Source organism: Nymphaea colorata, chromosome 5 (genome assembly GCF_008831285.2).
Source record: "Nymphaea colorata isolate Beijing-Zhang1983 chromosome 5, ASM883128v2, whole genome shotgun sequence".
Lineage (NCBI taxonomy): Eukaryota > Viridiplantae > Streptophyta > Magnoliopsida > Nymphaeales > Nymphaeaceae > Nymphaea > Nymphaea colorata.
The window spans coordinates 25634898-25660954 of record NC_045142.1 but is presented as its reverse complement, the minus strand read 5'-3'; the positions used below and the strand labels follow the sequence as shown (position 1 = coordinate 25660954).

At 39.0% G+C, this 26057-nt stretch overlaps 3 protein-coding genes across 8 annotated transcripts; 1 reads left to right on the top strand and 2 right to left on the bottom strand.

Moving 5' to 3' along the window:
* Window positions 1-456: 456 nt before the first annotated feature.
* On the bottom strand, window positions 457-10213 carry LOC116255283 (uncharacterized). 2 transcript variants are annotated; one of them, XR_007573457.1, is made up of 14 exons: window positions 9199-10213; window positions 8932-9013; window positions 8635-8817; window positions 8464-8528; window positions 7247-7406; window positions 6909-7154; window positions 6659-6781; window positions 6232-6423; window positions 6061-6142; window positions 5018-5982; window positions 3505-3964; window positions 3229-3419; window positions 950-1639; window positions 457-802 (listed from the first exon to the last, which is right to left on the bottom strand). XR_007573457.1 is itself a non-coding variant. In XM_031631058.2 (13 exons), exons 1-13 carry the CDS (start codon window positions 10134-10136, stop codon window positions 1199-1201), a joined length of 4128 nt encoding a protein of 1375 aa, XP_031486918.1. In that variant the 5' UTR covers window positions 10137-10213; the 3' UTR covers window positions 457-1198. The 2 variants fall into 2 exon arrangements, 1 of the variants encoding a protein (XP_031486918.1); XM_031631058.2 differs by having other exon boundaries at window positions 457-1639.
* A 2162-nt stretch (window positions 10214-12375) lies between these two features.
* On the top strand, window positions 12376-25044 carry LOC116254137 (uncharacterized). Of its 4 annotated transcripts, none has more exons than XM_031629277.2 (7): window positions 12376-13235; window positions 14054-14171; window positions 15054-15406; window positions 15630-15728; window positions 15909-17468; window positions 18454-18581; window positions 24096-25044. In XM_031629277.2, exons 1-5 carry the CDS (start codon window positions 12493-12495, stop codon window positions 17299-17301), a joined length of 2706 nt encoding a protein of 901 aa, XP_031485137.1. In that variant the 5' UTR covers window positions 12376-12492; the 3' UTR covers window positions 17302-17468; window positions 18454-18581; window positions 24096-25044. The 4 variants fall into 4 exon arrangements, with proteins under 4 accessions (XP_031485137.1, XP_031485136.1, XP_031485135.1 ...); XM_031629276.2 differs by having other exon boundaries at window positions 24089-25044; XM_031629275.2 differs by lacking the exon at window positions 24096-25044 and adding an exon at window positions 20914-21052.
* LOC116254138 (BTB/POZ domain-containing protein At1g03010-like) lies at window positions 19516-25957 on the bottom strand. 2 transcript variants are annotated; one of them, XM_031629279.2, is made up of 5 exons: window positions 25799-25950; window positions 25552-25695; window positions 23643-23709; window positions 21783-22940; window positions 19516-21228 (listed from the first exon to the last, which is right to left on the bottom strand). In XM_031629279.2, exons 2-5 carry the CDS (start codon window positions 25665-25667, stop codon window positions 20671-20673), a joined length of 1899 nt encoding a protein of 632 aa, XP_031485139.1. In that variant the 5' UTR covers window positions 25668-25695; window positions 25799-25950; the 3' UTR covers window positions 19516-20670. The 2 variants fall into 2 exon arrangements, with proteins under 2 accessions (XP_031485139.1, XP_031485138.1); XM_031629278.2 differs by having other exon boundaries at window positions 25552-25957.
* Between the last annotated feature and the right edge of the window lie 100 nt (window positions 25958-26057).

The following is a 26057-nucleotide window of genomic DNA, read 5'->3' as shown; positions in this document are numbered from 1 at the left end:
TTGATTCCGTAGAGGAGGGAATTCTACAGAATGGAAAGCTGTTCTAAGAGAGGCACCCTCGCTTGTACCACAGAACCTGTTGCCAGTGTTGCACCATTTTGCCAAAGCTTAACATTATTGTGGAGTGTTAATTCCAGCAAACAAGAAGGGAGAGGATAGTTTCAAGGGGTGTAATTGGGCAGCTTACGTTCAAGGGAATTGAAGTTCAAATCCTGTGGATGCTGTCACTTTTCGGTGTGTTACTCTTAGACTGAAAACAATTAGATCGTTCTCTGAAGTAATCTAAAACATTGGAAGCATAAAAAAATAAGAGTACGATCTTAAGGGTACGATCTGAAATTGCATGATGAGATCTCCACGTGCTTCATGACCAAAATCATAAAAATCGGCTAAATGACCAAAACCTTGTTTACTCTATGTGTGCGTGCTGGTGAAGTCGCCAAGCCTAAGATTCCGTGCGCTAAAAACAAGTTTTGTATTCCAAATCGCTCGTCGTTCAGGGAAGCATAATGAACAAGACCCACCCTTCAGTTCAAATCTTTCATGAACAAAACCCTGTCCAATCCTCACATGACTTTACAGATCTCAGTAATAGCAGATTAACTGGTCTACTTCTACCAAGAGTTCCAATCGGTTTGAAGTACTGGACGTCTAGAATTCTTTTTCTTCGTCGCTTTTGGAACACCAGCAGAACGGACACGAGCTTCAACCATCGAGACGTGTACAGATATTCCTGCCTTGAAAACTTCAGTCCCAACTGCCGATGCTCAGATGCCGGTGACGATTCAAAGATATTCATCGACTAGAAAATGACAGCAAAAAGTTTAGTAACTTGTTTCAGCAAAGCTTCTTCCGCTTCCCTTTTCTTATCTTACAAATTTTTAACTGAACAAAATTTTGCAGACGAAAACCAAGTCAGATAGTTAAACCTGTAACTGCATTAACATACTTGAATCTGGTTTTCAGCTTGCTTCTGATGCTTTCCTTCCCCACTTGATGGATTGCTATTTGACAGGATCTCTCTCTCTCTCTTTGAACAAACTTTTTGTACCCAAAAGGCCCAAGCAGTCATGTGCCTCCGTCACTCAAAGTCTTGAGAACCAGGGTCATTAAACTGACTCTTCTTCCTGCACTACTCAATTAGAAATCCTTCTTTTCAATCCAAACAGCCATGAATTTCTCGACCCTACGTCGCTACCTACTCAGAATCTTCTTCTGAATCTTTAACAACGTTTCTTTTAGTCCTTTTGGTTCTTAATACTGTGCATTCCTCGTTACTATCGTCATTTTTCCTTTCTTCAGCAGATTCAGGCGAACCAGACCCACCTTCATCCTGAGCATCTTCATTTTCTTCCTCTTCCGATTCATCATCTGATCCCTTTTGACATTCGTCATGACTTGCCTGGCTTGATCTGCGGCCAGATGCACCCGGTTCGTTCATGCTCCTAATGTCCAGTATCTTGAAATCCCTGGCTGTGCTCCGCTTGGCATGCCTGAGCAAGTTCACTTTAGTTAGCTTGCTCAGTTTAATGAGATATCTCTCATAATCTTCAATCTGAAATACAAGGTTTGGGATGCATTTTGTCTCCCTCCGTATCTTATTTACAACCCCTTTCTTCTTCAAAACTTCCTGTTGATCCTGCAATTTTATCATGAAATGTCATATAAGAAAAAAACCTTCGTTTTAGCAACTGGGACCAGTTAGACTCGAAAACCGTTGAAGCTACACAGCCAATCATTGCCATGACAACGAAGGTTTTTTGCCGGTCGTCCCTCACCCAAGCTTATGGCTGAAATTGAACGACAAGGCCGTATACAAGGTCAACTATCCCTCTGACAACCTGGAAACAGCCTCTTGGATACAGTTCCAAATGTGTAAATAGGACTTCAAGAATTCAAAAGTTCAGGTTTTGAAGAATCTAAAATTTTATGGGTTATAATTTATAAAATCTTGATTAACAGTTCAAAAAATACTATATTCAAGAACCATTTTGTAGGTATTGAAATGCAAAAAACAGAAAGCCCCTAACAATGGAAATTTGTGTCATTACATGGACTCCTATCCAAATCCTGGTTAGAAGGCTATAAAACCTTTACAAATCTATGCAGCTAGGTCAAACATGCCTTAGAAGATGAGGAAGTCATGGAAGAGGGTAGATGACAATGATGACAAAATTCTGCAGTCAAAATGGCTAGTGGTAGCACCTAGGTTGCAATATCATGCATAGGTCGTTCTATGTGGTACCCAAAATAATATGGAATAGATGGAAAAAAGAATGTAGCCTGTAAAAACCAATAAGAAACAAAGTGACATCATTCATTAATATGAGGTAACTAGTCCTTGTAGAAAAGCAAAGAAAAAGAAAAGCACATTGTACTTGTATATGACTGCAATAAATCTTAAAAGAAAAAACAACATATTGACATTGACATATAAATACCTGCAATAATTGTGGAAGTCATAGAGAACACACAAAAAAAGAAAAAAAAATTGCACGGCATGCATGCACAAAAACAGGCAGTACATGCAAGTACATGTACATGCAACCTAGATATTCTGTAAATAATCCTATACATAAATTGCTCAAGTTTTCCTATCTGAGTTGTATTAACTCTTAACCCAATCAAATGATATAACATGCCAGCATGATGTAGGAACCTATAAATCAACCTTGTATAAGATTTTCGATCTTTTTTTTTTTGTCAGCCTAGCGAATTGGATTCATTTTCAGTCCTTGATTTTTGGATCACCAGCAATTCTTAATGTATGTCTGATTCCAGTGATCCAAAAATCTAAACCTCTGCATAACAAAGCTTGTATACAATATTGAGTATTGAAATTCAAAAGAAAAAAATTATATGGCTTAGTACTATTGAGGTAGCCAGTATATAACCATTTATGTGCATGTCTATGAACAAAAAACAGATCAACAAACTTGTACCACATGCATATACAGCACAACTACGAGAAAGAAAAAAACTGAAACAAATTTGATGAAAAAAAATATAAAAAGGAGTAAAGCATGCATGGTAAAATAGCATTGCCAGCCTAAGCAGTTGAACAGATGCCCTAAATGAGGCACACTAAGAAACTCAACCTAGTCGATCCCCTAGTAGCCATGGCCTAGTCAGTCGTGTGGGAGACAGCAAGATGACAATGACAATAATGATAATGAAACAAACTTTGCAACACTTAAAAAGACAAAAGTAGTAGGTAACCAAGATTACCCCCTGTTTTAGAGCCATGAAATTGTATAGCGAGCATGTGAGCTTCTTGCAGGTAACTTCAACAAGTTTCTGGAACTCATTAGATGGTATGGTCTGTTTGTAACCCTTAGATGCAATACAAAATTTTGCTATACAAGCCAAGTTCTTATAAATTCTTGCAGCCAATTTCAGAAACTGTTCTGCATGAGGATCTGGCACATCAAAAAGAGTATACATGTGAGTTTCATTTAATTACCAACACCCACTCTAAAGTTAATCCTCTTCATGTTCCATAACCTTTGAGGTTCATCTCGGCAAACTGGGAAGCCAAGCTTACAACTGCTTCTGCCCTGGCACAGAGTGCTGCTTCCAAGTGCAGGCTGGAATCTCTCGAAACAGTTTTCCATTTCAAGACAGCCCACTCTAAATCTACAATAAAATATTCCATGGAATGAAGAATGAGAGTAGCAACAGCATTTCCTGTCAAATTATTTATTGTAAGGTAGACTTTAGACTCTTTAATTGGTTCTTCCTCCTCTGTTCCTATGACTTTCAGAAGCTCCGATGCCATGCTGCAAGCAATTGCTAGATCGTTGGGGGATGAGCTTAAATAAATAGCTATTGCTGACAAACTTTCTGAAGCCTTTGGATTAGCCAAATTTGTAGTTCTGCACATGTGATTAGCCCATTCTCCAATAGAGTTCGCCAAACTGCAAGGTAATATTTTCCCCAGCAACAAAGCAATGTCTAGGAGAACCTGAAAATAGATTGTTGTTGAGCACTAAGTTACTCCAAGGCAATTGTTAGTAACTATCAGAAACCAGGACATGGGAAACTGGAAAGGACAAGTTTTAAAAGTGTAATCAACAGACTGTTGCTTCCCACCCTTAGAGACTGCTTGCACTTATTAGACAGAAATATGGGAAAGCAATGCAAACCATGAAAAAGATTCAAATACACAAGGTCACAAAACAATCACTTATGTTTTTCTCCATACAACAGTGTCCATTTAGAAATATGTAGATTGAGGGCGAGGCAAAAAAAGATAGGAAAAGACACACGCATACATTGCTTATCTAACCATGACCTAGGCCTGTGCCCTGGTCATTTCAGCAACCCAACTTAAGGAATGCAGCACAAGTTGCTTCCCCAATTATAAGTACTAGCAACGAACTAGGGAACTTAACCCAGTCCACAAAGACAAAGGTTGAACTGGATATGCAATTTAATTTTATAATCATGAAGACAAAATAGCTCATATATGATTGCACAAGAATCCCGATACACCAAGAAATCTGAAAGAAGCATCAAGTACAAACTACACAAAAATGTAATCTCCTGTCACCACATGACAAATCATGTCTTAAGCAAAACCATTTCAAGAACGCTGATAACAACATGGCATGTATGGCAATAAGCATCACCAATACCAGTATGTAGGTGCCCTACTTAGAAGGCTGGTAAGCAGTGGCTAAAGATTCACAAGAGACCCCAAACAAAGCCAAACTAAAACCTTTACAGATATAGAAAATTAGAAATCTAGTTCACTGTACATAATGCAAATTCTTGCAGCTTCCAGAAATTTATGCATAAAACGAATTTAAAACTGTAAATATAAACTGAAGTCTGAAGCCATGTGAATATTAAATTATTGCAATAAAGTTATATATCAGAACAATTATTATTTTTCCAGAGGTGTGTTTTCTTGAAACTGATAGGCATGAGAGAGGAAAAGGAAAAACAAAAGCATTAAGAAAATAAAACCTTCTCTGGAGACACAGACATCGAGTGGATATAAGTTTGTATTTACCTCACATTCTCGAAATTGGGAAAGTCCTAGAAGTTTACAAAATAGTGGCCTTATAACCATCTTGAAAAACAAATAAACTGTTGTCAGCTTCTGATCTCCAACAGATAAATCACATTGACCAACTTCATTATCTTCCATACATGCACTTTCCCCTGAATTAAACATATGTTTCCAATCGGACATCATTTCGTTTAGAGTATCCTCAATATGAGACCCTAATAGAATTATTTTGAATAACTCATGCAGGCACATTAGGGACAAATGGAGTACTCCTTCTCCATCATCAAAAGCTCCTTTCTCTTTTGCTTCCTTGATCTTTGGTATTTTCTCTGTGTCCAAATGTGATTCAAGCAGGCAAACCAGCTGCAACAATGGAAGCCCTAGGGACTTGATATCTCCATATATCAAAGCCTTCAATGGGTCATCAGATGCCATCAAGGAGTAAGTTTTTAACTGACGAAGACAAGCGTTGAGTACAAAACGAATCAGCTTAGAGTGACATGCGGATGGCTTTTGTTGGGAAGTTTGATGATAATTCTGAGAAACAGCTTGGCAATTGTGACTTTCATCACCATTTTGCATCACCATCATGAATAAATGTTGAACACTCACGGTTGACAGGAAAGGGCTTCTTCTTTGTCTGAGCTTCAGCAACTCATTTTCATGGCCCTCTTTGCTCTCACAATTGGGCGCATTAAACATATCCGAGGAAGTAGAGTTCACTCTCTTTCTCTTCGAACCATTCTTAGTAGACTTTGGAAAGTAAACCTTCTCAATTGAATCATACAAATTAAGGAAATTATAAAGTTCTTTTTCATATTGATTTTTTTCTCCTTCCTTTGATTTTTCCAAGTCTGTCGCAACAGCATTTACCAGCACCTCTAGAATTCCCAACAAAATAAATGCATGGTAACTAGTTGTTTGTCCATCCAGAGACTGTACGTCTATCTCCTTAGTTAAAATATCTGAAGAAATGTAAAGGCAAATTAGCAGCCAAGAACAAGGTTTCCAGGAGAATGATACTAACAGCTAATATACCATACCTTCCAATCTCACTGTCCCGAAGTACTTCCTTACCTGCAATACAGCATTTGCAAATGCCTCAGCACAGGAGACCCCACCTGGCTGCATTAGCCACCAATCATTAGCCAGAGCTGTGACTTTGAAAATTTGATGATTTATTATTAAACAGAGGTCAATATGCAAGAAAGTACCTCATTCTCCTGAGAAAGAGAGAAGCCAAAGCAAGACCATGAATGATCTAATGGCTGCTTAGTTTTACCTGGCGGCTGGAGAAAAAGAATCCAACAAGCACATGAAAACAAACAATCAAGTGGTTCATCAAGATAGGGTTTCCCATTCTCAATTTTAATACAATTGTCCAAAACAAGACGAAAATTGGATTCCTGTCAACAAAAAACACATATATCAAGCACTAATTTAAATAATGAAAAACAAACTGCAACAAATGCATGAGCAAAGACAATGGTTTGTATGGCTGAATTGCACATTCTGGAAACAATAGTCCAAGAAGTTCAGATGGATAAGTAAGGGCAGAATATTAAACTTTTGGGTCCATTTATACTAACCAACCAAATTGGTAGTCTGAGAATCTGAGATAGGAGGTGAACCAAATGTTACCTCTTGGGATATATTGAATTTAAGAAAATGAGGCAAAAGGAAATCCAGTACAATCTCCGCCAGAGATGGATCAAACAAAACAAGCTTCACAAGGCCTTGGTACAAGGTCTCTTTTACTAGTGCCTGCAAAGCAAAACAATTATTCAACATGCTTAGACTGATGCAAGACAATGTGTGCTTGTGTGTGTGTGAGGGCGAGTGAGAAAGATACAGAGAGAGAGAGAGAGACCAGTGAGAAACCAAAATATACCTGCTGAGATAGACACCTCCTTAGTGGACCCCTTAGCTCTTGGAAGAGAGTGGCTCCCATCTGACAGTTTACCTCAGCTTGCTGGCTGCAGCTAGCTTGGCTAGATATCTCAGATACCGAATCAGAGTCCATCTTACCAATTTTCTGTTCTGACAGGATCAGATGAACAATTGCACTGGTTGCAGATACACGTACTTCAATTTCTCTTCTAAATACAGCCTTCCGGACAACCAGAATCATATACCTCTGTTGTTTTGGGGAAAGAATTAAGTATAAAGTAAGCCACACTGGCTCACTTATTAGAAACTTGTGCAAAAAGATAACCAAATTGCAGAGACCTTAAGATCATGACTGAGCTTGGTGAGCGGTAAAAGTGCAATGAAAATGCTCAGAGCGGTTCCAGAATGCATGAATGTGAAATAGTCCAACAGCTCTTTCAGATGGGCAACATGCTCCAGCAACGGATAAGGATAACTTTGTACCAGGCGGCTGAGAAGTCTGCAGAATCAGATACCTTCAAAAACTAAAAGAAAACTGTTCCCTTACATGCAACAGAATAATATTTCTAGTCTGCAGGTAAATGTGCAAGAAGAACAAGGAACTAGAAAGTTGCACAAAGCATTCATCTCAAGATGTGCAGCATCCATCCTCAGTCAGCTAAGCATCCATATAACTAGGATATAGCTATCCCACCCTCAAGTTTTTCGTGAACTGGAATTTATATAATACAACAGAAAGAAGAACCCATGTGCACCTACACATACTCATGCACACGTGTAGATGACTTTTGATAATTGACGAATGACGACATTGTGTAGTGAAGGGCAGAGCTACCCCTCCAACTCTCAAACTTGTCTCAGCCAATGCCTTTCAGCTATTAATGGTTGGTCAATTTTTTTGTTTGCACTTTACCAAACAATGCCACCCTCCCGATGCCAGAATTTGATTGACAGAAGCTGGTAGATTATCACAGTATCACTCAGCATATGGAACTGGAAAAATGACATTGTATCGTCTCCTTTGACAAAGTCAAATGTCTAGTGCTTGTTCATTATAGACTTGGTACCTATCTAAAGATCTATACATGCCCCATTTACCGACCCTTCTGAAGTAACATAAGCAGAAACCTTTGAGATGTAACAAGCACCCAGAATGTCATTCCAATCACCAGTCTTGGTTCCAGCGACAACTGAAGAATCAATAAATCAATAACCGCCTTCTCTTCCAAAGTAATGTAAAGTGACAATTTCCAGATATCAGAAGATTTCCCATTTTCCAATAATTAATAATTTAATCGGAATCCCTAAGAATGATCAAGCTAAAGGCCCAAGCTCAGTGCAATATTTAGTAACCTCAAAATTTATATAGATTTATACACTAATTTCTTTTATCATTAGCAGGTAAACATTCCCAAACCCCAGCTTGAACACTAAATAACAATAATCAAAACCCAACTGCCAAATTCGGAGGATATCAGAAAACGATTGAAACAGCGTAATACAAGCATGAGAAGTTTTAAGATTCCTAAAAATACATAAATTGCAGTTGAAAATACTTGATAATGGGCACACTCTGTTGAGGCTTTAGAGAGAGTATCCGAAACTTGCACTGCTCAATCACCTGCGGCAGCATATTCATGAACAGAAAAATTAATGTCTGACGTATTGCCATCTAGCAACCATAATTAGATTGATCATAAGGCTAACTATGTTAAGTTTCCGTCCACCTCATTTCTAGCTATGTCATGGACATCAAACAATGTCTTGAGTGTTTGAATGCCCAGTCCTTCAACGCCCAACAACTCGTCATCTTTTCTTTCGTCAGAACGACCAGCTGACTCTAACAAAAGGAACCCAAGCTCCACTATGTTGGGTATAATGTACTCCCTCCCGGAGCTGCTCTCATGGATCTAAAAGGTAAAATAATAAGCTTAGATGCACGAAAAAATTCCAACCCGAAAGTTGTCATCATTCTAGTTTTCATTAAACTTTGTACCATAAGAAAAATGAGGAGAGAGAATTACCGCTCTTAGTATAGCCTGTTCTACCATTTTAACTGACTTGAAGCACTCTTCCTTTACATTATCCGGAAGCCATTTACAAACACTGCGAAATCAAAACTTGATGTATAACTTACAATGGCAAATAAAATTCTCTACAACAAAATTCCATAAAAAAGCAACTGCTGTAAACTAATGAAAAATAAAATAAAATCCGAGTATAAATACTGCAGCAATCCAAAAGAAAAAATTCACAAACAAAAATGACAGCAAAATCAAACATAAAATGACCTTGCCAAGCGGTGATCGCGGTGAGAATTGAGGACTGCGATCCGTAGAACGCTCATGGAAGCTTCGGCAAACCTCCGAATTCTCCCGAAAGAGAGCAACATTGCAACCCCAAAGTGTGACATTCTCTCGGGACTCGACCTCAGTGTGTTTAGGAACTGCTGGCCCAACAACGGATCCTGCTTCACCACGAAATCCAGATGCAGCAGCGTCGTTCCTTCCACCTGTCTCCGAACCAGAGCTGGCCATGCCCTCGCATCGCTGAAAAATCCAACTATCCCATTGGCGACAACCTTTCTGTCGAACCCCTTCGAAGCCAGAATTAGGATCTTGTAAACAAGAGGGGGAACGTCTTGAGGATCAACGCCCTCCATAACCGCGAAAACCTTTAACAGGAACTCGGACGATCGCGAATTCTTCCGCTCACCAAATGGGAACTCACGAAGTAGATGAGTGAGTCTCAATAGGAAGGAATGCGTCCACTCCAGCTCAAGAATCCGATCGAGCACAGAGTCTACGTACTCGATCGCAGGTACCTGGTCGTGGCATCCAGGAATCCTGAGCGACGGGGTGGACTGGAGCAAATAAAGAGCAACTGGGATGAGATCGAGAGGGAGAGCGAGGTCGGAATCTATGGTCGGGGCCTCCTGGAAAAGGGAAAGAAGGGTTTCCATGAGAGAAGGAAGGAGGCGGACCGGGAGTGAAGGGAGGAGGGACTGAGAGATGAGAGAGATTGTTTGGGGGTTAGGAGGAATACTACGGGAGAAAAATAGGTGGAGGAAGGAGATGAGGAAGGAGAGATGGAGGCTGGCGTTTTCAGGCGAATCAGAGAGGAAGGAAGAGAGGGCGGAGGGCGAGCTGCCGTGGAGGCGGACATCGTCATCAGTGATCTGTGGAAGCGGTTCCTGCGAGGACACCTCTTCCGACTCCGGCTCCTCCATCTTCCGCCGCTGGCAAGGCTTCTGGTTTTCTGATACCAGAGAGAGAGGGAGAGAGAGAGAGAGGTAGCAGAACAGAGAAGGAGAAATGGCCGGTGGCGCGCTAATCGCCATGGCCTCGTCGCCTCGACTTGCATTCCCGCCAGATTTTCCAATCTTTTTTCTCACAGAACGACTCGTAACTTATAGGTATTGCCAATTGAGTGCCGAAGGTTTGAGTTATTGTAAATAGGTGAGACAAATATTTATTTCAAAACTTTATGGTTATTCGCCGCGGCATCTTTCTGGATATTCAACTGAACTAATGTCCAAAAACTCCCATAGGTTGACAGCATTTCGAATCAGAAACTTATGTCAGTTCCAATTGAGTTGCTTCAATTAATATCATAGGCAATGTTGATACTTGGAACTAAACTCCACAATATTAGACATGCAATGTAAGGTGACCTGTAAGAAGATTTAGAGGCTATTTGACTGCCCTTGTCTTACTCTAACATAAAATATTTAGGAACTGAGATTCACTTATCTTTAATCTTACTCTCTGTCCGACCTTTTAACAGATCTTTTCATAAAATGAATAAAATAAAATAAGGATGGCAAGTGTAGATCTTAAGTTTTACTTAAAATATTTAGTCTGGCGAACCATGGGTAGTATTTTTATTTCTTTGCCATGTTGACAAAAATATGGAATGCCAATATATATATATATATAAGCAATCAAGCACACCCAATACGTGTATAATGTGTATATACAAACTTAATAACAGTTTTTAATTAAATATTTATAAGGTATGTGTTTTGTTTTTTTTGTAAATGACTGTTTCCATGACAACCAGGGGGAGTTTGGCAATAAGAATATTGCAGTTGATCATAAAGACTGGGGCATATTCATAGAAAATTAAAACATGTTATCTTATGAACATGCTATAATTTTTTATGATTGATTGTTAATGTCCCTGTTGTTAAATGCGTTGTACAAATCAAGGAGTGTTTCATAAATATGCCCAAATCTCTAGAATAAATTGTTAATGTCCCTGCTATCAAGCATCCCAACTTGCCATTGGAGATTATAATTGATAAGAGAAGTAGTCAAATTAATATGGTAATGTGTAAATGTTTCTGTTGCCAGATGCCCTCTTAAAAATCCAACGGCGGACAACTACTCATCTATCAAACAAGTCGACGTTGAACACCAGAGAACTAACATGGATACAGAATGAGCTACACAATGATGGAAGACACACAGACGAAGCAAGGCAGCGATGAATTATATGTAGACAAAGATTGTTGACTACCAACAGAGATATAATCAATGAGTTTGGGACCAATCAAGGCAAAAGATTTTAATGTGATTTGTTGATGAATCAAAATCATCTTCATCCGTTTCCAAGGGAAAGAAAATGGCAGCGGCCGTCACACTGCTGTTGCTTGATTCCTTGTTTGCATATATACGTGTGTGTGTGTATGTGTACATTATTCTTTTCTTCCTGTTTGTCTTCCATTGTATTGCATGTTCCAAATTGGCGTGAATTAATGTAAACAAATTGAGTATATATATATATATATATGCATGTACACTGATACATTTAGATGTTTAGTATATAAATTTTTTAAAATTTTTGATGATTTTTTAAGTACGTATTATAAATATTGACAAAAAAGAAGAAGCATACTAACGAAACAAAATCATCATATTTAAACGTGCTTATTTAGCGTAAAAAATAATGCGTGTTTGTCTGAATTGAAGTTTTTCGCTTTTATTTTGTGGCGGATGAAGAGACAACTACAGATACTATAAGTTGAGTTAAATAACACGAACTATGTTGACCGCACCGGTACTCTAGTTTCAAAGCAACCCTCAATTTGAGGTAGAAAGAAAAAGTTTTACCAATTGGGGTGTCTCTCACACAAATAATAGAAACTAAATTTCGAACCTAAGATTGGTCATATTAAAAAAATCCTTTTTTTTTTTTTTGCATTTAAACAAAAACCAGGTTCGTGATTAGGAGGCCGGAACAGGCCTTAGTTATTAAAAACACATTATATATGTAATATATAAAATTATAGACCAGAAAAAAAAAGTCATCCTTGCTGGTTATCAGCAAAAACCGAGGCCGGTGCAATGATGCGTTGAAGAAGAGGCCCTTCATGGAGTTAATTGCAAAACTAAGGGTGCTTAAAGGAAAAATTTCCAAGCTATAGCATACCCTTGTGTTTTTCGCGCGCCGCGATCTTCCTGAGAAAGAGGGACCGAGGAGGCGGGAAGGAGAGCCGCAGTTTTACTAGGGTTTTGTGAGGTTTTACCGTTTTAGATTCGCCGGGGCAAATCCGGCCGGCCACCATATCAGTGGCAATCACCATGACCACCGGCACGGCCCTGCTCTTCCTCTTGAAGTCCTCGTCGAGGGGATGGCACCAACCTTCTTTCCGTTTCCTGCCGTGGTTTCCCAGGAGGAGGGTAGTGCCTGTAGGTTTTACTTCCATGGTCGGAGGGGCTTCCCCCTTCTCGACCTCCGCCCAGCCGTTCCCAGAGTCCGAGCCTGCCGCAAAAGCCAGTGGCCCCGTGCCGAGGCTCTCGGCTAGACTGAGTTTCGTCTTCGACCAGATGGACATGATCGAGCGCGAACGTGCTCGTAAAGACGAGGCTTTCAGGCAAATCAGGGCGTGGAGGGAGAAGAAGAAAGGCGACGCCGCCGCCAAGGCGGAGGTCGAGGCGCCTAATCCGACTCCGGCTCCTGCTCATTCGCTGGCTGAGACGGTCATTTCCAGTGGCGTCGTGGGATTGAAGCAGGTGATCAGAGAGGAGGAGATGGGGCAGAAGGCTGGGGGCGGAGGGTTGGCGATGGAGGTCGTCCATCCCTGGCCGGAATGGATTGAGCTGATGGAGCGTTTGCTGCAACATAACTATTTTGGTCATCAGGAGAAGAGCGAGGACCAGATGCTCGAGAACGTTGGTGTTAATCCATCAGGGTATCGGAATCTCGAGAACGTTGCTGTGAATGCGTTGGGTTTAACCGATGAAGGGTTCGCCTTCACAAGGGATTGGGCGACCGTCCGGACAGCTTGTCTGAACTTCGGCCGAGACCGATTCGACATCTTGAGGTTAGAAATTGGCTCCTGATCCTTATAACCCGACGTTATTCTAGTCCTCCTCTAGGTTATATGGCATTAATAATATTGCTTTTACACTAAAAGTGAATGCATTTACCACAAAAACCTGAAAATAGACTGGCAGACAAAGCTTTATTTGTTTTTGGACATTTTTCATATCTAAATTCAACGAAGGTATACAGCAGACGGGGTTTTTGGGGATAAATACTGCATTCCTTTCAATGAAAATCGTTGGGATCCATGTGATCAAATATCGGTCCTCGTTAAGTTTTCTACTCCACGTTCTGGGGCTTCTAGGAGTGATGATTTCCTGGTTATTTGTTTATTTGTTCGGAATTATAGTTTGTAACTTTGTCCTATAAGGTTACAACATTCGTTGATCCTCAAACGTATTGTCGCCTGGTTACGTTGATCAAGCGTCATATTGATAATCGGGACAGCTGGATCAACACATTTTTTTTGTTCATAGGTTCTGAAAAAGACCTGATGCTGACTCAGTTATCCTATATAGAGAAGTTATATTTAAGCCTATGTTCCTGTGAGGATGCAACCTCTGTGAGTCATTTATATATTGAATGCATGGAATTTTACGACTGGATCAATGAAGACATCTAGTTAGACACCAGCCTAACAATTTCTTATTTTGGTTGTCCCCGGCACATAGTTGCACTTTCCTTTTTAGAGCTTGATATTTATATATAACTTACCCACGAATGTGTTGGAGTAACTTAGTTTTGTCACTTGTATATGATGCTTGAATCCTTGATTATTGCCTGGTTCTATGGTATTGACCTAATCTTCATTATTAGGTCGTTATCGAGGAAGGATATTCAGATTCTTGTTGGTCATGGTTGTCCTTCCGTGGATAACAAGGTGGTATTTTCTGCAAAGTTACTAAGAAAGTATGTCCATCTTGACGAAGGAGATGTAAGCAGACCAAAACTTTTGATTTTTGTTGCAACAATGAAGCTGTTATCTATAGGCTTTTTTTTCCATTTCAATCTCTGCCTTTTGTTTGTCACTCCCATTTTGTTCACATTTGAATTTGAAATTATCATAGTATTGATGCACTTGAACCATGAGTTTGCGTTACACGCGCGCACACACACGCACACAGACACACACACACACACCACACATTTTCACAATTATGTTTATGTAAAATTTTATTTGGATTTCATAATAGAAGTTGTTTTTACCTGATCCAATGGCGTAAATGTGTCCAGTATGATGAAAACCTTTCGTGAAGTCTTTATTTGTCTTTCTTTTGAAAAAAAAAAAGTTGTGCTTTTTGGTCCTACAAAATTTTGGGCATTTTCATGCATTGTTTATTGGATCATGAAAGTAACATTTAAACATGCATTGTTTTTCAAATCATGAAAGTAACATTTAAACATGCATTGGTTATTCAAAAGCTGATCTCACTAAAGTTGTAGTTCAGATGTATAAGTTTAAATTTTTTAAGGGATGAAAAAAAAATCCAACTAGATTGCATGTACAGAAGATTGTACCAAAATGTCCCATATCTAAAAATACGTATGTACTTATGCAGATATACGTGTTTACGTATAGATGGTGACCTCGTTTCCTGTTCATTACTTATCATAAGTTTGTTACCCAATAGATAGCCTTGTACTTTACCGTCATTTTTTTTTCACATATTACCTACTCTTGATATCTTCACAACCTAAAAATCCATTTTTATGTGTATAAGAAGAGTTCGTTGCAATGTATTTCATGGTTGGTCTCTCATGTTTCCCAATTCAGGAAGTTGTTGTGTCTGAGTCCATGATGCTATTCTGTCCTCAGGTCTGTAGTTCATGCAGTTTAAGAAGTTCTTGTGCGAGGGCTTATTTGTTGACACGCAAGGAGGATGAGGCCAGGACACTTGACGTTATGCGCGTTTTGTTGACTTACGGATTTGATCCCATTAATGGATCAGTTGAGAACAAGCTAATTATAAAAATGAAACCAGTGAAGACAGTCATCCGTAAGTTGCTGCATGAGATTGTAAAACTAAGTGCCATTCCTATAGATCCAAACCTTCCGCCACCAGTGATCAAGAAAACTCCACCAAAAGTCAAGCAACCACCTCCACCGCCAAAGAAGCGGGTTGGTCGTGATGACATTGAAATGAAGAAGGGAGACTGGCTTTGTCCAAAGTATGTCTGCATTTATTTATTTATTTTTCTACACTTTTGTTCAGTTTTTGTCATTTTGTTATGGTATTTGCCTATTTGGTAAATAAAATTATCAAGCTGGATGCTGGACAATATATTCCACCCACCTAGTTTGGTAGTAATCCTCTACTGGTTGCTTCTCAAGAGTTAAGAGGTTCATACACGTTTTATTAGACACTGACATCTTCTTCGTTATTGATTTCAGGTGTGATTTTATGAACTTTGCTAAAAACACTGAGTGTTTGCAGTGCGATGCGAGGCGGCCAAAGAGGCAGTTACTGCCTGGGGAATGGGAATGTCCGCAGTATGTGTTTTGGACTGCACTCAAATTTTTTAGTATCTAGTATCTTATTAATTTGTGACTATTTGTTTTTGCCAGAGATGCAATAGAAATGTTGCTATGTGGATACTGGAAAAAGATTTTCATGCACTGTTCATGTGTTTGTTCACAGCTAAGTAGGTTTGCTTGACATATTCTTGCCAGGTGCAATTTCTTGAATTACCGGCGAAACATGGCATGCTTTCATTGTGACCACAAACGCCCACCTGATGAATTTCTTGAGAATCAGTTGCAACAGAGGCCACCGACAAGTCCAAGAACAAGACTGGAGAGAGTGGCCAATATTCAAAATGTTACTAATGCTTGGAACTTTGATTTTGATGACAATGAGTCTGATGGGGCTGATGTTGCAGCATTTGAATATGCTGACTCCCCAAGAATAGATGAAGAATCTTCTTTTAGTGGCCGTGCCTCTTCAGAACCTATTTCTAGGTTTGAAGATGAACCCTTTGAAGCCACCCAAATGCAAAGAAGTTACCAAAGAGGCAAGTCTAAAGAAGGTGTTGGAAGAGAAATCTCTTCATTTGGTGCTCGAACTGGGTTTGATGATTTTGATGAAGAAGAAGATGACATTGACAGTTACGAATTAGATATTTCAACTGGCGACTCCAAGTCAGAGGTTTCCTCATCAGGCATTTCTCAGGTGGTGGCTTCTTCTGATTCTGATGATTTTAGCGAAGCAGATAGTTTGTCTGGAGGCAACCAGGGTACTCATTCTGGTTCTCTCGAAAGGGCATCTCATTGGATGAGAAAATCAACTTATAACAGCTCTCAGTATGTGGAAGAGCCCAACTCTGATGATGAATTTTCCGATGATTCTGACTGGAATTCTGGTGCCAGCACACATTCCAGAAAAGGAGCAGGTGGAAGAAGCCATCGCGGTTCATTTAGGCAGACATCTTCTCATTCAGAAAATGAACTTGTGTTTGATTCAGATACTGATGATGAGGTTGGGCATGCCGTGCGGCATAAGCAAAGGAAAGTGGCTGCTTCGAGTTTGGGCAGGAAAAACTTGAGGAAAGGAAGAAGTTTCTCTGATACCGATGATGAGTTGTCCTTTGGATCAGATTCTGATGATCAAGGTGCTGTGAGATCCCAACGAGGTAGCAAAAGAAATAGGTTTGACCATGGTACAGACAGGAGATTTTCCTCAAACCTCAATGGCCATAAATACATTGACAATCCACATTCTGGAACAAGAGAGAGAAGAGGTGGTTTAAGCAACTCTTTTGGCAAGAGAGATCATAATGACAGTTTTAGGAGATCCCGTTACCTTGATAGAGGGGATAGAGAGAGAAAGTTTGTGAGACAAGGTCGTGGTGGTGATTATGGAGGAAGATCAAATAAATCCTGGGATGGTACTTTTGGCAGAAGGATGAATGACAGAGATGGTGCTCTATGCAATTTTGATCATCCTCGACACAGGGAACGTTTCACATATGAAAAAAAAGGAAGATTTAGAGAGTTTGATAATAGTTTTAGCCAGGAAGTTGGTTTTACTGGCAAAACGAATAACAGGCGAAGAAATGAGAGGTGAAATTTTTGAATTCTGAGTAAGTTATGTTTGGACTTATTTCCAGAGGAAGAGTAGGATGCATATGGTTGAGAAGCCAAGCCATCAACATCCGCAAATATCTCGAAGAATTGGAGTCTATTGAAGGAAAAACAAATAACCTGGCATTATCTATTCTAACTTCTAAGCATGTAAGAGCAACATAGGATACCTGTCATGTACCTTCTTTTCTGGCTTCAGGCTTTCTTTTTACGTTTAAGAAAATAAATTTTAGTAAATTCTTATGGGACAAGAGGAATTTCCATGTTTTCAGTTAATTCAGTGTTGTGACATTATTTTTTTCCATGTGCTTGGTATTTGAGATCTGCTGCTTGAAGTATTTCAATTTGTAGTTTGCGTGCTGATTGTACCATTTTCACACTTATTCTCCTTGAAGCATTATTTTATCCCTTTATAGTTTATGTGGTTCTGTTTGGCCCTATCAACTTATGCCAAACTTTGAATCACATGTAATTTGTATTAGCAACTAAAGAAAATGAAAAAACTCAACCTTTTCTCCAGTTCATTCAGAAGTATGATTGATTATTTGAAATTATAAGATTTTCTCGCTTGTAGTGCTGTTCTCTTATGCTTCATGTGCATTAGCAAATGGTCCAATCTTTTTCCCCCAACTCATGAGGAAACCACACTTAGGATGATGTGAGAATTAGTCGCAACCCTGGTGGCATAAAACCTTGTGGTTAGCACCCCCACTCCAGGCCATATACCTGCTTAAGCTTGCACAAAAGGTGGCGCCCATGTGATTTAAAATCTGGCTATTTTTCTGATGGGCAAAGCCCCTTCCATTGCATGGATCCCCTTTGGGCTATTCTTGAAAGGTTAACAGCTTAAGAGGTGTGCGTCCACAACAGGGCATTAAAATAAGCTGACAGTATATCAGTAAACGAAATGGTCATGCAGTGATCACTATAAAAGCTGCTTACACCATTGTGATATTAGGATAGGGCCTTGGGTATTTGTCTTGCTCTGATAGTTTATGATAGTATACAGTGATTTAGCTCTCCTTAAATTAGATGGTTTTTTGCATTTGTTCGTTGGAAAATGGACTGATACTGGCTTCATTTATCTGACTGTTGTACTCCTATGCCCTTCCTTATTCTCTCTTTTTGTCTTCAGATGACCTTATGTGTTAGGAAGAGTGGAAATCTGCTGCTTCTGGCTTGAGCAAACATGGCAACACAAAAGCTGTCTCTTTCCAAGAAATAGTTGGTGTGGTTGACAAAGCTGAACCAGTAAATGGGAAGGTAGAAATCTGTAACTTGTTGTCTATCTGATGAAGGAAGTTTGAAATGTGAATAGTCCTCAGTGAGTTTGGGGTTCAGAAAGGAAAACTGCAGACTTCAAAGTTAGGCAGAACTTAACTTGGAGTTTATTTGATCAATGTATATGTTTCAAAATTTCAGTAACAAGTGTGATCCTAAGCACAGAGACTTTAAAGATTAATTCAGTTGAGGCGGCAAAAATCAGCTAAAGATTTTGAAAGTTCCTTCCTAGGTTCTCATTAGCTTAACCAAGGTTTTCCAATTCGTTGTTTCTGATTTTGGTCATTACATTTTTGTAATAAACTATGTAATATGTGGCTTTTTTTTTTTCATTATTACTGTAGACATGGTGTACAATGTCATACAACCGCTATCTTTCCTCAAGTTGAACATCTCAGTGTTGTGTCATCTCACTATGTCACACGGGTACTCCTCTTAAGGAGGAGTACCTGTATGGTACGGGTACGGCCCTGGGTACTGCCCTGGTGCGGTCAACGCAGTACCGGGTACGGTCAACGTACCCAGGATCATTTTTTGTTCATTTTCAGACTCGGTCAACTTTGACCAAGTCCAAAGTTGTACAGTTTTTTAGTTAAAAATTAAAAATCCCCCTCTTTTCTTGTTTCCTTTTTCACTCTAAACCTTTGTTGTACATAGTTCCTCACAACTTTTCATTTAAAATCTTTCATACAATGTTTCAAAAATCCATTCCTTCTCTATAACTTGGCTCTTCGATAATAGTGTGAGCCATAACCACAGAGATGTCAATATATCTTAAAAGCGTGACCTGTTGCTCCTTCTAACCTTGATGATGCGATGGAGAATCAAGAAAGCTGATATATTTGTATCTTAATTACTTCCATACTGCGTTTTGTGAATATGTTATTCATTTTGAAATTTTTTGACACACATATATATATATATATATATATATATATATATATATATATATGTCAGCGTGTGTGTACGGCCGTACCCTCGTACCCAATTTTTTTGAAAATGGTCCGTACCCGCACCCGTACCTATGTGACATACTCATCTGGTCTCTTACATATCTGAAATATGGGAACAATCAGGAAAATAAACATCATTCTCTTGTCAACGTAGTTGAATTCTATTTCTTTCATTTTTGTTATGGACGCTGACTAGCAAGAAACAATATTATGTTGCCTACCTTTTTGAAATAGAACGTGAGTCTAAGCACGTCCTTTCCTAAATTGCTGAAGCCATACTTTGTTTGCAACAGACCATTCATGAACTTCTTGTTTGGAAGTTAGGCTCTTTCTTGCTCATTAATTCTTGATTGTCTTTTTCTCCTGTGATTCTATTATATCAGAAATATTGGAGGTGGTTAGCTCTTTCAGTACAAACAGGTAGTGCCACAGATATTGCGATATTTCAAAAATATCACGATATTAACGAGAAAAAAAATGATGATATTTTGAAAAAACGAGACAATATATTTTCATGTTTTTTCTTGTTTTTCCCGATTTTTATATTTTTCACTTTTTTAACGTGAATATCATTGTGTATTCAAATTTGAACTTAAACTAAATGATTTTTCATAACTAAAACATTATTTTTATCACATTCATCTAAGTTTATTTATGTTTTATTATTAGTTTCTGATTTATTTTATTTTTACCTAATTTTTGACTTTTTTCATTTTAAACTTTGCCAAAATTTTCACGGGATTCTCTGAGAAAAACAACTTTGCTGGAAAAAATATCTGAGAAAAATTTTGCCGTCAAAAACCTGGAATGCAAACAAGCAAGTGCATGTCAAGAATCAAAACTAAAAGAATTCCTTGAAAGATATGGATTTAGCCTCATTACTGGGTCTCTTGCATTTTAAATTTGCTGCCTCAGATTGTTTTCATTAAAATGAATTTTTTGTACCATGTGATGTCAATGCTGCTGTTTCTTATTCAAATAGAGTGATATTCATTTGCTCGCTGAATACAATTATGTCCAGAAGTGAAGAGAACAAAATAAAACAGCTATATAGAAAACATACTTTATCACCTCGTATCACAATTTTCACTTGTTACCTGTTCTTCTGCTACTTGTTTTTAAGAAACAGAGTGGCGCCAATGCTTCTGAAATAGAAAACGAGCATCTATATGTGCTTTTTTTGAGCTGATAGATTTGCCATCTTTAGTTCGAAACAGTGCATGAAGTTTGCTTAGCTTTCGAGCAAAAGAACTCAGCATATTGCTAGCTGGATTTGACCTGATGAGCTCCTGTTTCATTGAGATATGGTCTTTCTCCAAGTCGTTCAGCCTCATCCTCATCCTTGCTACTTCCATTTTCAGTTCCCTATTTTCTCTTCGTACAGAAGCATAATTGTCTCTTGGTGACATGGTGCCACTTCCGACCCCACAATTCAGTTTATGGAAGTTTTGTTGAGAGTCGGCAGAACTGAAAAACTGATGTTGATGCTGATGATTTCCCTCTCCATTCATGGCATTTCTGAGTCTGATCTGCTCGAAGTACAGAACTTGCACTGCCATCTGTATGGGTAGTCTCTCATTCTGAGCTGCATGGCTGCAGGCATCTTGAGATAGCTTTTGACAGTCAATGGTTTTGCAAAGGCGATAACATTCTGATTCTTTGATATTAGGATGAGCCTGCAAACATGAAATATGTAATAAGACAAATTTAGAGAAAGCAAAATAGTGAATATTGATACCTTGGCCTGGAGTCTAAAGAGCACAATTTGTTCTCTGGTAAGGGGTTTATCCATGAGAAAAAACTAACCATAGCTTGTCCTGCCATGAGAATGCTGTGGTACTTTGATTTCCTAACTTCTTACATTCTGGGAATCTGGAGACAGCAGTAGGACATGTAAAGAAAGCAGCGTTTTCAATCTCAACTGGGTTTTCATCTTCTGAATTTGGTCTTTGAAGCTCTGGGAAAAATCTTAAGGGTAATCAATATTCTGTTTCTAGTTGGAAGAAATGGGCGACTTTTTCCTTCTGAGTTCGGAGTCCTAATAAGAGAAATTTTATCATCTCTTAGATCAAAGGACGGCTGGAAGCTCTGCACACATCTGAAAACTGAAGAAAATTCTAATTGAAGCCACAAGTTATCCAAAATTGTATGAATTAAATTTGTGAGGGTTTGAGCTTATGAAGTTTGTTAGTCTGACATATACAAAAAATTTTGATATGTTGATCATTACCTTGAGAAAAAGGTCAATGGCTTTGTAGAGTCCATCACTCTGGACTCTTGCATGGTCAGGAAGTAGTTCAGCCATGGCAATGAACTTGGTGGGTGTCACATTTGCATCCGTTGCAATTTCAGCAAGATAGCTGTCCATGAGCTTGGATACCTTGAAGATTGATCTCTGGTTAGGAGATCTTGGGCTATCAAGCTCATAATATGCATCAGTCTGAGCTTGTACGAGATCATCATCACCTTGTCCGTCATCCAAATTCAGAAAATTAGAGACTATTCTCTGAACCGTTTCCATGTCGAACAATGTGGAGTTGCTGTCAGATGGATTTAAAGGAATGAGGATATCTTCAAGAACTGCTTGATCCAATTGCAGGCCTACTCTTCTCTCTAAATCTGATCTGCATGTTGATGACACAGATGATGTTATTGCTGCTTTGAGTAAGCCAAAGAGAAAGGCTACTGGCATTGAACATTTTCTTGAAGGTGTTGGTAGCGATCCAACTATTGTTTCAACTACAAGTTTCTGCTTCTTTTGGAGCTCTGTTTCTAAACATCCTCCTTGAAGAGAAAACTTCGAGTAGCTAACCAAAATTTTTCCAATGATATCTTGATTCTGGCCCTTAAACTTTAGTGTGGATATGACCCTCTGGAATAAGTTGATATTCAACTTTGTTAGACTGCTTCCCCACCTGTCTGCTGAGGTATCAGTTTCTGAGCTGGTAGCTTTTGGATGGAAGTTTTGTTCAAGTCTTGATAAGCTGGTAGTTAGTTGCTCTTTGCACAAATTTGCTGCAATCCCATTGATAATTCTGTTAGTAAGTTTAATATCCTCTGCTGTTGGAAGTAGATTTTCACACTGTTGAAGGACATCAATGGAATTTGGAATGCTAGGAAATACAACTTCTTTCAGATACTTTTCTGTTTGATCTTCCAAATTTTTCTCTGCAAACTCTTCTGTCATTTCCAAGTAATATGCTGCACATCTCAGCATTGCGACATTCTTCTGTGTGATCTCAATATTTATGCCGTAGCAGAATTTTGCTGCTAAATCAAAAGCTTCTGGTCCGCCTGGAAATCTATCAAGACTTATCCTAGGGAAACTTGAATCCTTTGCTTCAGTCAACAATCTTCTGATCTTCCCACTTTGGCAAACCAGAGGAAACTGTGACAGGAGAACAAATTTAGTGAGTAACTTTTGTACTTACTAGTATGGCAAAGGGAGATTGTTTTGGACCGTGTCTGGAAGATAGATTGGCTAGGAACCAACAATCGAGGAATGAATAGAGAGAGAGAAGATAAAATGATGGTTATGCAGATAATCTTTCCCTAAAATATGGAGGAAATTTTTTCCAGAAGATGCTGAATTCTGGTGCAGGTCCGTCACAAATTTCTTGTGTTTCTCTATATGTTTAATAAAAACAATTCTCAGCTCATCAAGTAGTTTGCTTGTCAATTATAATTCTCTTTAAATGTCTGTACACTCACATGCAGTGAATTACTGCATGCAGAAAAACATCTTTGCGTCTCAAATGGCTTTTCTTTCAACTTTTTATGTTTGTACGTTTTTAAGGTTGATGCGTATATTAAATAGTAATACAAATGTCTGTTGGCATGAGGTCAACATCTGCAGCCTTTACAGAATATTGATCCTGAAAAAAGAGAGTAAAAAGTCTATCATGGGATTGTGCTATACTTGATATGCTCACACACACACACACACACACACACACACACACACATATATATACATATATATATATATACATATATATATATATATATATATACATATATATATATATATATATATATATATATATATATATAGAGAGAGAGAGAGAGAGAGAGAGAGAGAGAGAGGTGCCTTGTGAAGGAAGAACTTTGCTTCTTGCACTTCAACTGTAAGGTCACTGGAAACATCTGAAAGTGGCCTGCATCAAGATGAAGGGGACTCTGTGAGCAACAAGTATAACTGTATAAGAGGAGAAACTGCAAATGCTTATCATCAGTATTTTCTTATCAAGATCTGATATTTCATTCTTCTTTTGGCTTTGTGGTAAATGAGCTTCTTGTCAGTTACTAGTCAGGTTTCAGCTTTCGTCTGCATAATGCACCCATTTTATCTGTCCATCTTACTGTTGGAAGTATTGCATGCTCATAATATACCATCAAGTTGTAATTTGTGGCGATGTTCTCCTGGACACAGATTTACCTACAAAACTTACATTCATATGGAAGGAGTCTGATATTATAATGGTACTTAACATATCATATTAGTGTGGTGTAGAATTTTTATTCCACTGTTGGCAGCGTGCAGGTCCACAATTCAATTGCAGTCTAACCATGTTACCATAGCAATGTACTCATGGTGTAATTTAAGTTTGGGTAATTGTTGTATTATTCCATACTGGCGGTTATCCTTTCCAAGAACTAAACCTAAGAAGGCGAATGTATTTTCTGTGATAAATCATTGCACTTGCCTGCTTTCGGCCTCACCATCAACAAAGGGTCCACTTGATTGAGTTTTCCTCCAGAAGGATCTCAAAGTTGTGCTGTCGTCTGACAGGCCAGTGACCGTGGAAACAAGGTTGCACAAAGATATGGATTCATAAACTTGTGACTATAATTGAAACAGATTATTGGTTTGAGAGGGACAGCACGTGGAGCAGAAAATTATCCTTGGCGGACATGTTGGATCCATATTGTTGTCATTTGGAAAGCAGATTCAATAAAAAGGCAAGGAATTTTTTGGTGCTTGTTCTATGTAAAATTGAAAAGAAGCCAGCTTCCGTATGTACCTGCCAGCTGCATCTGTCCAAAATAACAGCCATAGTCAGGAATTGTCTGGTTTCACCGCTCGAGGGACAAGGCTTTGACCAAGAGAGTTGCATTTGCATTTATTGGTTTGCTAAAGCTGTGGCCTGTGTCCCTTGGGGTTGGGGAGGTGCACATTCTCGTGGACCTGCTGCTGCTTCCTGAAGGGTTCAGGGAGGTTTCCTTTTAACCAGTTGGGAAAACCTAAAAAGGGAACCCAACGAGAAGGCTCTGGTGCTGCAATGTTCAAGACAGGTGCTATTTGTAGGTGGCTGGTGTAGATCATGTTTTACCAGTCGAAGGACTGCCAAGGAATAATCAATATGGATATTTTGTCTTGCCTTAGTTGATGAAGATCAAAAATCCCAAACTAGTATGTTTATTATGACTCGTAATTCTTATTGTATATCCTTCCAAAATTGTAGAAAATTAGCCTCTACAGAAAACCTAATGTCAGATCGATGGCATTCCTCCAGCTATCATTCGACACCTGGTGTACGATGGCATTCCTCCAGCTATCATTCGTCACCTGGTATAGCTTCATCGTAAGAGGCTATACTCGCGAGGCTTGTGATTGCTTTTAGTGGCGTTTATTTTAATTTTTGAGTGCTATTAGGAATACCATTATTTTTATTGATTAATCTGGGGGAAAACCTTACTAATCTAGATTTACTAAAGGAAAAAGGATGCATGAAAATGTTACTTTAAAAAATGCCCTCATGTGAACACAATAATCAATGGGCTATTGAAATAAAGTTGCATTGCATACTTGAAGGAGGGAGGACCTTTCTGGCATAACAGCCCAAATCTACCAACGACGCGAAATATGTTTTCTTGTTTTTGGGACAAAATGCTTACGAGCTGAATCTTCCATTCATTCTCCGGAAAATTAATTGAAGAGAGAGAGAGCGAGACAGAGGGAGAGGAGAGCAAAAAAGAGAGGGAAGGTAGTTAGTTACCATTCACGTTCGTGGGTGCGTTCCGTGGCAGTGCTTGAAATGGTGATGGAGGTTGGTCGGAAGTGTCTCTTCACAGAGATGCTGGGTTTCAGATCACCAGCAGTAGCAAAGCCCATGTCTTCCCCTTGCTCCTTCTTCTTCTTCCTTCAAAAGCTTCAAATCTTAATACAAAAAACAGCCAGCCTACTTTCTAGGAGAGAGAGAGAGAGAGAGAGAGAGAGAGAGAGAGAGAGAGAGAGCTGTCAACTTGATCAGAAAATCCGGCAGAGATATAGCCTGTGCAAAGGGAATTCAGGCTTTATGGCTTCTGCTTTTGAACTGGTAGCTGTTTCTTTCTTTCTTTTTAGTTTATATGCTGCCCACTTTTTAGAGAGAGAAAGAGAGCGAGGTGGCAAATGCATCTTCAATCCCTTTCCTGAATTTAGTATGTGCTATTATTCTTCTCCGCAACAAGGTCCCCGCCTCCCTCATTTCTATGTCGTTGCACGCTATGATGGGGAAAAAAG

Bases quoted from the DNA above. Each gene is read 5' to 3' on its own strand.
- LOC116254138 (XM_031629278.2), bottom strand. From the start codon at position 25,667: ATGGGCTTTGCTACTGCTGGTGATCTGAAACCCAGCATCTCTGTGAAG. The intron at 23,710-25,551 runs GTAACTAACTAC...ATCTTGATGCAG, and splicing joins CGCACCCACGAACGTGAATG to GCCACTTTCAGATGTTTCCA. The intron at 21,229-21,782 runs GTAATGATCAAC...TCATGTTTGCAG, and splicing joins CCATTGACCTTTTTCTCAAG to GCTCATCCTAATATCAAAGA.
- LOC116255283 (XM_031631058.2), bottom strand. From the start codon at position 10,136: ATGGAGGAGCCGGAGTCGGAAGAGGTGTCCTCGCAGGAACCGCTTCCA. The intron at 6,782-6,908 runs GTATATTTTGGT...TTTGCTTTGCAG, and splicing joins GGAGGTGTCTATCTCAGCAG to GCACTAGTAAAAGAGACCTT. The intron at 6,424-6,658 runs GTAACATTTGGT...TTTTGTTGACAG, and splicing joins AATTCAATATATCCCAAGAG to GAATCCAATTTTCGTCTTGT.
- LOC116254137 (XM_031629277.2), top strand. From the start codon at position 12,493: ATGACCACCGGCACGGCCCTGCTCTTCCTCTTGAAGTCCTCGTCGAGG. The intron at 13,236-14,053 runs GTTAGAAATTGG...CTTCATTATTAG, and splicing joins GACCGATTCGACATCTTGAG to GTCGTTATCGAGGAAGGATA. The intron at 14,172-15,053 runs GTAAGCAGACCA...TTCTGTCCTCAG, and splicing joins TCCATCTTGACGAAGGAGAT to GTCTGTAGTTCATGCAGTTT.